This window comes from Pyxicephalus adspersus, chromosome 4 (assembly GCF_032062135.1).
Source record: "Pyxicephalus adspersus chromosome 4, UCB_Pads_2.0, whole genome shotgun sequence".
NCBI classification, from domain to species: domain Eukaryota; kingdom Metazoa; phylum Chordata; class Amphibia; order Anura; family Pyxicephalidae; genus Pyxicephalus; species Pyxicephalus adspersus.
The window spans coordinates 83,822,372-83,835,245 of NC_092861.1; the positions used below are offsets into that span (position 1 = coordinate 83,822,372).

The following is a 12,874-nucleotide window of genomic DNA, read 5'->3' on the forward strand; positions in this document are numbered from 1 at the left end:
GCTGTATATTCTAACAGCTTCAGTTGTTTTAAAAAGACTGTTCCCAAAGCATTCTTCATTTCTCAATATTCGTGACTTGACTTTTCCAAACCTTATTAATAGCTGGAGATGGAAACCACTTGTCTTTCAGTTACCTAATGGCAATACAATATTTGCTGTACAGGTAGGCACAGCTTTGAACTCTACTGTCAATTAGGTCCTTGATTACAAAACTGAAAAGTAAAGAAAAAATAACACAAGCTGATTTAAACCACTCACTAAGTTTATTCCCCCATGAACCCTACAAACATCTGAAAATCACATGCTTAAGGGAACTGAATCACTGTACTTCAATGTGCAATAACTGAAAAAAAAAGAAAACGCAGCTAATATAACCAATTAGGAGCTCATTTCACAAGGCTGTTGATACATGTACTGCATGAAAATTAAAGCTTTTCAAATCTGCACACTAAAATCATAGAAATGCCAGGAATATTTTGAAGTAAAGGCTTCCCCAACGCTGGAACTGTGCTAACCTGTCACCCGGGACTTCTGATGTTGCAGCTCACCCAGCTCCTCTGGAGTCTCACCTCTTGACACCCAGCACCCAAACCGCAACATAACACCCCTCTATCACCCAGAATAAATGCCAGCACCTCTGACATGGCATTTTCCCATCAACCAACAGGTTCATGTCACTAAGCACACCCAACACTGTAAAGGCCTGTAGCCCAGCAGTCAAAACCTTGCACCCTCCACCCAGGTCCTCGGCATTACAGGCACCTTTTGTCATTCTTGCAGCAACATCTTTTCTAAATTGTTGAATGCTAGCTATTTGTAAGGAAACTAAGATGAAAGAAGTAGCCTAATTAAATTATCAGTCCAATTTTTTTTGTCTTAATGCAGACATTTTCAGTACACAAATTCCTAAACATTATCTATAAATACTTTCTACTTTAAAGTGTGAGAATTGCCAGCTGGTCTATCCTTTACATTAGTTTTGGGTAGACAGAAATTATACATTTTACAAAATTTATTTTATTTGGTGGGTTGTTTATATTTTGTTGGGCAAACCTAAACTATTTCAAACTTTTTAGAATAAAATCCAACACTGTAATACAGAGGTTTGTTGCAGCGATCTTCCTTTAAGTTTTGGCCTGTGCATCTTAAACATTTTAAAAATATGCTGTATTGTATTTTTTGCAGACTTTGTTACTACACAGACCAGGACCCAGACCAGTTACTACACTACACAGACCAGGACCCAGTTGTCCAGGTGGTTTCACCAAGCTGTTGGCAAGAAAGTATAATATAATGCACACCAAAAGTATTTACATAAGGTATTATTTGGGTGTACCCCATGCACTCAAGGCCTTTGGTTAGTCAAAATAATATGAGGGCTAAAGAAGTACAGGTGAGGTCAAGCTGCTTGTATCTACAGATCATTTTGGCATGTAGTCAATGCTAATCATAGTTTGTAGTTTTTGTATCTTTTTCTATCCTGTATTGTCCATGGAGAAGTTGTACAAAGTGCCCTATCATGAGCATAACTTGTAGACAGGATTCGTTGAATTCTCCTTCCTTAATGCTTGTCTCCTGGCTTCAATCATAACCTTTTGTCTTCAGTATTTAAGTATATATACAACTGTATGACTTTTGTCTAACTTTTCTGATATACCAAAACATTCTGAGTCACTCAAAAACAGGATTTTAACTTTCTAACTAGTATATTTAGTGGGATACCAACAGTATCAATTTCCATATTACTTCCATGGTTTACCCCCCCCCCATTATCCTTCCTCTTTGTTCACCACAGTAGTCCTATGCCTGGAATAAACTGTGCCAGGGTTTGGGTGAAGCTGCCATCACGTTCTACAGCCTTTTAAATGGCTTTACTGGGGAAATAAATATACAGGAGTATCTATTGAGAGATGATTGCTTTTTGAAAGTGTCTTTCATAATTGGTTTTCATTAGACTTTTTCATGTTTACAGTGGCTGCTGGGTTGTGTTTTATTCTCCCTAATGCATAGCAAAGAAAAGAAATTGGTTAACTCTATTTTATTTGTGGCAAAAAAAGACCGAAAATCTAAATCTTATATGTGTTATTTGTATTATGCATTTTCTTTCTAATTACTGAAATGCACAATGGATCATTTCTAACTACGCTTTTTTTTTCATCGGATGGCTGCCACTACGACTCACAGAGGAAATTAATGCAATAGATTATGACTAAAGCAATTTACTGCTGCTAAGCCCACAGAAGGATTGCTGAATCATAGTGGTTACAAGTAGAAATTTCACATAAATAATTCAGAAAGTATATGAAGGCTGCATTTGCATCCTAGTGGCTCTTAGCAGGACAAGGCTACATTCATACTCTGCATTTATGTAGAACATAGAAATTTGTTCCCCTTTTTTAGTGCTGATGAACACCAAAAGCAAAGCATCCAACATACCCTCAATGTGCTAAATGCAATTCATTTGCATCTGTTGTAAGCACTATGTGTGTGTTATACGCACTATAATGCTGGCCTTCCATGCTACTGAATCTTCCGCTTCCCTTTCAGCTTACAGTCCCAACAAACGATTACAATTGCTAAAGATATATGGCTTTATTTACTGGACCACTGCTGCTGCCTATTGTAAAGGTAAATGTGTGTTACTCAGACAGCTCATCTTCCCGAACAAGTCTTCTTTCCTGGCTTGTTTGCAGGGCCAGGACTGCACCACCAGTCAATGGGAAGGCTTGCAGCACATGTAACTTAACTACCTAATATTTTGCTTGCCAGCAATGACATATCTATTGCGTGCCATGCTTTAGCACATTTACCTAACATACAATGGCCGCTTCGAGCTGTATTGCTCAGAACTTGGCAGCAACAAGTATGTTGTGCTAGGATGTGTTGCTGTACCCCTGCACAAGTGCCTCCCAGTACTACTTTTTTGATGCATTGCATTATAAGAGCAGCCTGCTGTCTATGTTCCCTTCTAGTGATATCCATTCTTTTCCTGTAGACACAACAGGAAACAAAAGGAAAGTGTTTCAAATAAAAGTTGGGATAAAAACACCTTCTAGTCACCTGAATAGATGTAGATAATTTTCTCTCTATTCCTGTTTCAGTGCCAACTGCTTCAATGCAACTGGTTCTGCAACAATGAAGGAATCCTAGGGTTCCACAGCACCCTGGTTGAAAAAAGCTGACCTGAATGATTGTTCAGGAGAACTTGTATTTATTTCTAAGGACTATATATAATTTGCATTATCTGCTTTTGTAGTAGTAATATTAAGTTAGGGAAACTTTCAGTTTGCAGCATTTTATGGATTTTAGATAAGCATGATCCCGGCATAACTATTGGCACCTTATAAATATAATAAATGTAGGGGTGTCCTCACTTTTTCAATGTGACAAATCTGCATTTGCTTTCATTTTTTTTTTTGATTATTAGAATAAATATGTCTTGTGAGTTTATTGAGTCTATTTTATAAATTTATCTATAGGCACGGGCAGATGAATAAAGGTGCCAACTTCAGCTTCTTCAGCCAACAAGGGCCCCATATCAATTCTTCACAGCGGCCCACTGTTGGCTATGTCAGACACTCTCCATAGGTACTATTTGATTGTTATAAAAAAAAAACACAAACAAGGTGTCTTCAACGGTATGCCTTACCCAGTAACTGCTTTATTTACATACAGCAACCAACACAGGTGATCCAAAAGAATATGACAGCCTTTGTGAATTTCATATCACTTCGTCATAAGACTTAATCCTAACGACTATGTACTGGTATTACAAAATGCACCAACACTCTGTCGTGAATAAAACACTTACTGAATATGGCATACCGCATATGACTCTTCCTTACAATCTTTTAATTTGTTGGGAATAAGCAAAGTCTAAGGAGCTGGTGCCATTGTCCGTGTTGAACCATAGGTCCAGTGTTGTCTCCCTAGCAGCAGCAGGACTGGGTATGCACTGAAACACCATGTTTGCTTCATAACAATGTTTTTAAAGTCAACTATTGGGGGGAATACATGCCATGAAGTATGATTGTATGTTTTCTGAAGCCAAGCAAAAAAATGACAGCCCTTAAAGTGAACCTATCACCAAAACCTCCCAATGTTGTTTTTCTTTTAAAGGGAAGCCCCTCCCCTTCTGTCTTTGCCCCAGTGGCAGTGAAGACTGAATGGGAGCACAGAGCCTCCTGTGATACCTACATCACTTATCCCAGGGGGCTTTGGGCTCCTCCTTCTGCTCTTCCAGGCCCTAATCGAGGCTAGGGGTTCTGCAGAAGTAAAGGTAAGTGTTTTTTTTTTTTTTTTTTAGTGCCACTTTAAGCTTTCCACTTTTTTGCCAACTGTTCTGTGTGTGTGGTTTTATTGGTCCTCGTAATGGGAGAATTGGTAAATAGCGGAAGCAACAAAGATAATCAAACCTGGCCCCAAACCAAATAATATGCTTCTCTGAAGACTAGAATCATTGAAAAACATACACTTGTATCAGAGATTTAAGTGTGTTCTAAAATAGCACAGTAGTATCAAGTCTGAGCTATGCTTGATTAATGGCTGTATTACATGCAGCCATATTCTGAAGGAGTATTGTTTCATGGCCATGGTGATGTTTAACCTCCCTAGAGGTAAGCCCGAGTGTGACTCGGGGTAGAAAAAAGTTGCTAAAAGTGGTAACCCCGAGTCACACTCGGGGTAGGTAAACCTATGGGAAGGTTAGTAAATACAACGCTTACCTGATCCGCCAGTGTCCTGTACCGTCCAGCGCCGCGATCTCTGTCTTCCTGCTTCTGCATTCGATGAGTCACCGGGGAGTTCCCGGTGATGTCAGTGCGTGTGTACGTCCCGGCTGGGATGGGCGTGGAATTCAATATCTATTTGTATTGCATTCAATACAAAATAACTGTATTGAATGCAATACATTGGATTTATATGTGTAAAAGCAGTACATTGTTTTCAAGAACATTTTTTTACAGTATAAATAATAGTATGAGTATAATATGTATTTTTTTTTTAATTTAAAAACTTTAATATACTCATACTATTATATTATACTGTAAAATAAATTTTCATGAAAAACAATTTACAGCTTTTAGACATATAAATCCGGAAAGAAATGAACTGCTATGGAGGTTAATGCAAAGAATACCAGAAATACTTTTTTACTTTAGGCTACTCACCGTGTGTCTTGTATAATTTGCTGACATTGATTGGCTGCCTGTAACATTTACAGTAACCTTGCTAGCTTAGTCATTAATCATTGTATGACCTACTTCTAAAACTTCTTAGAACAAGGACATCTACAAAGATCAAATAAAAGAAGCAAACGGTCTGGATATTAACAAAGTATATTTGTATGGAGTAGCAGACATGAGAATAAGGAGTAGATAAGTAGCCTAGTTTTCTTCTAGCCAAGAAAATAAACTCTGTTTTTCTTAAAGCCAATCTCCAGGCAAACCGCTAGTACTTGAAATACACAAGAATTGTTTGTGGTCTTATGAGCCAGACTACCTTTCAACATCACACAACCACGTCCTCAACATTCAGAAACATTGTCAACATAACACTCTCACCCTGTAGAATAGAAAAGAAGTCATCAGCCCTACTCTCTTAGCTTTCTTCTGTCATTAAGCCCAAGTACTTGCATAATAAAATAAACTCATATTTTTTAAATACATAAATACATTGATTGCTTTTATACCAATATTTAGGCCTTCAAAACAAGCTGTCATAACAGAAAAATGTTGGATTCAATTGCTGACCTATTTAAACATCATGATAGAGTCTGTAATTGTATGCTCTTCAGAATGAGTATTTCAAATGCAGCTCAAAAATGAGAACAAGAATATTGCAGACATCAGAAAGTTAATTGCTTACAAATAAAACAAAAACACATACTGAAGTAAAGGATGGGAAGTTTACATTATTTTAAGAATACAAGTAAAGTTTCAAAGACTTTTTATTCAAAGAAAAGATGGAGAAGAGAAAATGGGATCAATACAATGTTACCAAAAACAAAGTAATGCCTTAAAACCAATAGTGCAGTTCACCTTTTAAGGTAATACAGATTACAAAATTCCCAAATGCGTAGGGGACACCTGTCGGGACAAAAAGAATGGTAAGGGGAAGAGGAGGGAAAAAGGGTCCATGTTAGGAAAGGTCTTTTAACGAAGAATAATAGTCAAGCCATGGATTCCAGGTAACTTTGAAGTTACTTCTACAAAAAGCTACAGCTACAGTCTTTGAGAAATGCAGATGAGTTTGTCATTTACCATTAACCAATTGAGTTTTGTTGATAAAAAGGCAAGGGAGATGTTAGGAGATTTCCATACCTTAGCCAGTAACAAAAGCAACATATAATAACACAATTTTTTGGGATATTTTGGTAAAGGCATTTCAATTTTTCTCAAAAGCACACTTTTCAAGCTTGTAAAAAATAAAATGAGTAATGCAGATGAGATTTCTGTGCCACGCCCCATGCTGTCCTTGCTCCCACATCCCAAACAGAGGTTTGAAGAACCCAGGAAGCACTGAACAATCTTGGTTGGCACCAGATACCACAGTAGCATTGACATAGTTCAATTCAGTCAGACCCACATTGGAATAGATCTTGAAGATATTGCATTCCTCTAACTCCCAGGATTTATACATATCCACTTCCAAGATTTCATGTAGGGGAGCTTGGAAAAGGTATCCGACAAGGCCAAATAGAGATCTGACCAATGCAGTCAGATGGGGATCTGAAACTCTTGAATCCATATTTCATTTAGGGGGCCATAGTAAAAACTCTGGGGGGCATTCAATTGATTGTATTAAATGATTAGGGTTTTGAATGGACCTTCCTAGAATTGGATCCCCCACCCTAAAAAAAAGCCTTTAATTAACTACCATCTGATATGAAAGGGTACCAGCCCTGGGAGGGAACTCAAAATGGCCCCAAAGCAGAGCAAGAATGTCAACCTACTTAGGCTGTCTGGATATTAGAGTAGTGCGAGGTGCTGTCCCATTTGGGCTGGCTGCCCTATGGTAGTATAAAAAATGTGGGCCCTCGATACACATATCAGATTCCCGCCAGAAACAAACCTGACCATTTGTATTAAGCGAGAATCATCTTACTTGTGTACATAACTTCAAGCTTGACAAAAAATGGAGGCCACATAACTCGAAGAGGTAGTGTTGGGGTCATTATTACAGGAACTGGCAAGGATGGACTTTGAGGGACCAGTGACTTTGGTAAGTTATTTTTTTTTCTTTGTTCGAGCATCCCAAACGCGGTAAATTTGTTTTGCTGCTTTGGCAAGTGAATTGTTGTCTTGCTTTAGAAAGTGTAATTGAGATGATATGAAGATAATAGCACCTGAATACCTGCTATGAAATTCATCTCCTTACAGTTGATTAAATGATAGGTGTCCCGTTCCATTTTTGTTCATATTAAATTAATATTTGAATGTCCATGACCCAGCAGTTTTTCTAAAAGTGAGTATAAATAACATACCAAAGATTTTCATTTCTTTGGATCCAATCTCTTGGCTGTTTTGCCCAACAAAAATAATAAAAATACAATCTAACAGTTACACTATAGTGCTATAACCAAAATGTAATTTAGATGTCTCCTAAACTCTCTTTTAGATCTCATGGATATGAATGCAGTACAAGCTAATTTATCTCCAGTAACCACCATTATTACTGCTTCAGAAAAGGACTTGCTGACAAGTAAATATTGTTTTCTACCTGAAGAGGATGTGCAAAATGCTAACCATAATTATATACAAATCCCACACATCACAGACCCGGCGTTTTCTATTGTGTGCTCTGGACATCTGGAAACACCATTATTTTGTTCATCTCCCTATTTACCAGAACAGGATTCAGAAAATTTTTTCAAGTTTGACTGTTCAGAATCAAACAGTAACTATTTTACAGGTCACGGAGACCAACCAAGCACAGAGACAGAACTTTCTTCTGACCAGTCACTGGACTCGGAAAGTACTCTAGAACCTACCATCATAGCGGAAAATTCCCAGGTTTTAATAGAACATATGGTGAGTAAGGAAGATGTGCCTCGTTCTTGATGCCACAAATACTCAAAACTCTTTATATTAAACACAGTTTTATTGTATTTTGATTTGGATTTCTATAAATGGCATTGAAAGTGTTTTCTTAGATTCTGTAAATTGTTTCAAGCTTGTTTTCTATTAAGGAGTCTTTACTGTCCTGGGACCATTGCCAATCCCCTCTGAAGATGTTTGTTCTTTGACCAACCCACTATCTCATTGGGTTCAGTAAGGTAAGGGACACTCGCAAGTTTAAATATTAGGAAAGTTGGAGTATACTTGGATGTCCTTAATTGTTGCAGGTAATGGATACCAAGTATTGAATCCAGATGGTAAACAAGACCGCCAACAAACTAGCTATTACAGATTGGGAAGCAGTGATGTATGTAAAATTTTGTTTGAACTCACAGAATGTACAAGTTTGAATTTCACTAATACTTTGGTGATGCAACTAATGTTTTGTGTTTAAGGTAATTGCAAATTTAAGAGTTCTAAATAACATTTAATTGAATTAAAGCTGTTGTTACAATGTAAATTGGTATAATCGGTCACTGGATTTCTATATTACCCATTATACAAACCAAAAACATGTGACCAGAATGGGTTGAAAGAAAAATACATGATCTTTTTTTTAAATGCACTTAAAAGTTAAATGAACGTAAATATAATGTTTTGTGCACCTGTGTAGTTTTTATGTTTATATGTTTGTTTTTTTACAAGGTGAACTGTCAGACAAATGTAAGCTTTTCAACTTGGTATCGAAAGTAGCAATAACAACGTGCACCTTGCACACTTCTGATCCTGGTTGCACTTTGATACTAAACCACCAGACATTTAGTTAAGAAAGATGCCCAAAAGAAAACCTATACTGAGAATTATATAGGGGTTGGCATTGCTCCACACTTTAGGAAAATATTAGTTTGCCTGTCTTTTGCCTTAAAATTTAAGTCACAAACCTGGGAAAACCAAAATCAGAACTTATCTACATGCTTGTTTTGGGTTAGTGATTCTGGAATTACTTAAGAAATTAGATCAGCGAGAAAGCCAGGCAAGTCACATTTCCAGAAGGAGCCATTGGATATGGCAGCATCTTTGCTTTGTTAGCACATGTTATTTATGTTCCTATAATCCTTTCTTTTTGGTTACATCCTTTGAAAAATTAAGTATGACTGACTGACAGATTCACTTAAAATTAGAGTTTATGCTGAAGCCAATGCATCCGTTTACATTTCATGGTGTTTCAATAAAAACAAATGTCAGTATGCATTTACTTAAGCACAAATCATGTTACATATATTTATTACAGTTTTGCAAATTATATGCTCCATATGTTAGGCATGTCGTTTTTTTAGAATGTTCACATTATATGTAATGCCAAAATCTTGAATGCATCCATTCCTTGAATTTTATAAATAACCCAAATGGTTTGTTTTTGTTTTAGAATATTGGTAGAAATGGTATAATAAATATACAATTATAAAACAAAAAATCGGCACTGTTTTATTGCTAAAGAGCTATCTCCCTTTAAGGGCATTACAAAAAAAGGTGAGTGTGTGTTGTAAGCATTATTTTGGTTAGTTATTTGTAAGTTCACTAACTCACTGTAAACTGAAATTTGAGTTCATCCATCACTAGTTATGATGTATTTTGGAAAGTAGTGCATTTCCTTGTAAGTCTGTCTGTGTATATAGGTTCATGGGAACTTACTGCAAATGTGTATGTGACTGGGGGTTAAACTGAATACCTGGTGCTCTTCATCCTTTCTACTCTGAGCTCACACAGAAGTATTTGTTAAGATAATTTGCAATTCCCACTGAACACCAAAGGACGTAAAATCAGTGCTTGCAAAGGCAAGGAAAATGGTGCTAAATAAACTTGTGCACAGGCTGTGGTTAACAGCCAAGTAGCAAAGCACCAAACTGTAAAAAATCAAGGGGAAAGCCAAGGTGGGCAACATGCATGACTTAACAAAATGCAAGCGACTTAACATTGATGTACAAAATCTTGATCATGTCAAGGTCTATTGGCACACAAGAAAAATCCAAGGGCAAGAAAGACAGAGCTGTGCCAGTAGAACAAGTCCAGAATCAGGGGTCATGGGTCACTTGGAAACAGCTAAGAATACCATCCAGGACTCCAGTAGTAAAAACTAGCTTGGTGGCAAAGTAGTGGATGTGCATGAATGTTCTTTTCACATAAAGATGTGCACGCTTATGGGCATGTACAGAGTTGCTTTACCAGCATGTATAAGAAACTTTTAAGAGTTATCAAGGACTTGGCATGTTACTTAAGTGACAACTACAGACATTTGAATCTTGAAGTATAATTGGACTAATAACTGAGAAAATAAAATTAATTTTTATGATGAATTAAAATGCACAGACTACAGCAGCATAATTTTTATAACAGTAATATATGCTAATCAGCGAAGAATAATTTTAAACAAAACATATATATTAAATCTTTGAATCCATTTATCTGAAGGGACAAAGAGTCATTTTTTGAGAAATGTCTTTGGTTTCCTAAAGCATATAATTTCTGCTGTTTATAGCATTCTGCATTAACGTGACGCGTGCCTAAAGCCATTACCATTAATTTTACATATTTTAGCTTGTACGCTAATGACGTGTTACGCTTTCATGTTGTCACTTGTATACCGTTTGCATATGAATCAAACTGTACACATAAATGACCTTCATAGGGGCTAATACATTTATGTTTTAAATCAGAAGTGTTATATGGTTTCTATTGAGTTTTATAATGTGTTTTTAAAACATACTGTAAAACGACCTATTGCAGTTTATCACCCACTATAAGTTTCATCACTTTTTAAATTGTCAGTATACAGTATCCTATAGAACTGAAGTGTAATGGAATTTTACTGGTCTTGTTTAGTCATTTTAAGAAATCACATTAAGTGTTGATTACAATTACGAGAATAACAGCATTTGAATAAAAAAAATTTTCATGATTTATTGGTTTACAAAACATCCAGTTTAATTTGAAGCCAAAATAAATATTTTTACATCACAGTTGCATTGGTTTAAAGAAGGCAATCGAATGTTTATGACATTTGTTCTATTTAAGATTAAGGTGACATAAAATAGGCAACCTCTAACTCTAAAGCAGTGGTCGTCAACCTTTTCGGACCCACGGACCACTAAATTAGCCAGCTAAGGACCACGCATGTGCGGGGTCCAGGGTGTAACTCCAAGGGGAAGAAACCTCCTCCATAGTTACATTGTAAAGCCAGAACCCGCCCACTCTTCCATCGCAGGTCTGAACCAGAGACACGACCTGCCCACTTCCCTGAGCCTGCAATCCATTTGGGTGACATGGTCTGGTGCGCTCCCCCAACTGGGTCCTTGACCAGACCCCACTCAAGGGCGCACTGGCCAGAACCGTGTACCACTGGTTGGCAACCACTGCTCTAAAGGGCCAATTTAGTATTATGGCTGAAGAAGTACAGAGGGCATTACCCAGTGCCAACAAGAGTTAAAAAACTTAATCTCCTAGACATGAGCAGCATAAGCTAAACTGATACTACAAACCTAAAAAAAAATTAGAACATGCTAAAACTAAAACACAGACATAAGGCACAGATGAGGCTCTGCCCTGTTTACAGCCACCCTACTCGAGAGTGTTTAGAGCTGTGGCAGTGGAAACAACATGTTGGGTGGTACCAGGCTGCTGATGAGGTTGCTAACAGAATTTTGTTTTGTAGGTTTGTAGTACTCCTAAACACCACCCTATTGGTGCTGCCAATTCTTACTAAGACTAATGCTAGAGGACCAGGCAAAGAAGAATCCAGGATAAAAAGATGAAAACTATAGATATGTTCATGTATCACATGCATGTTTGTTTCTTCACTTTGGTTACAGTTATTTTTGAAAGTAATATCCAAAAGTATTTTGACCTATATAAAGCCCATATGCACCAGCATCAGAATGACGCTCCAGCAGCATGTTTCTCATGTCTGAACAATGCTTATCAATTGCATTTAGCAACATATGTTTCTGTGAATAGTACCAGGATGACCGTGCAGTACCAGTTTATTAAAGTGTCCTTCAAGAGTGGGAATTTAAAATAAAGCATGAGCATCACTGTGTGCGTCCAGAACTTATGGATGAGTGTGTTCCCTTTAAAAAATACATTGCTCTTTTTAATTTTTTTTTTTTGCTTCTTTCCTAAATTTCATGTCTTACCTTTTGAAAATTGAAGGAAGATACAACTGCAGAACATGAGGGATTAGAAAGCAATATGTTTAAACAAACATTAATAGGATTCCTAATAAAAGGCAGACGCAAACTTTTAAGCCATGTGGCAATATAAAGCCACCCATAAAGTAATTCCAAACACCTTTCACAAAATGCCAGTTTTGGATAATCATGCTGTTGCTTTGTCTTCCCTACATAGAGAATCACTAATATAGTGAAGTATACAGCAAGTAATTACAAATTACAATTTATTTGCTTAATTCCAATTTCAATTTATTTGCCTAATTCTGTTCAGTAATTCATTATCTTTTGAGGTTTATGGGGAAGCAAATATAGCAAATTGCTTCATGCGTATACATTTTTCTTTCAAGCTCCCCAGGACACGCAGATAAAAAAATAAATATTTTGAAGTTATTGCATTTTAACTAAGAACACAAATTCTGCATTAAAAATCACACTAATCTGCAAATTACCGGTACATAAAAAGCAGGAATAGTTTACCACTGTATTGTCAAATAATGGTTTTACTTTGTAAAGATCTACGCTCTCAAGTGCACCATATGATGCCTATATTTAGTAGCTGCTTAGAAATATTATACACATACCACATATTTA

At 36.8% G+C, this 12,874-nt stretch overlaps 1 protein-coding gene across 1 annotated transcript in view; it reads left to right on the forward strand.

The window, feature by feature from the left end:
- LOC140330081 (uncharacterized) overlaps nucleotides 1–9,531 on the forward strand; it is a 68,163-nt gene extending 58,632 nt beyond the window's left edge. The window contains exon 7 of the mRNA XM_072410429.1: nucleotides 7,618–9,531. Within this exon, the coding sequence (XP_072266530.1) occupies nucleotides 7,618–8,060 (443 nt within the window). The 3' untranslated portion in view covers nucleotides 8,061–9,531. The remainder of the gene's footprint in view (nucleotides 1–7,617) is intronic.
- The last annotated feature ends 3,343 nt before the right edge of the window (nucleotides 9,532–12,874 follow it).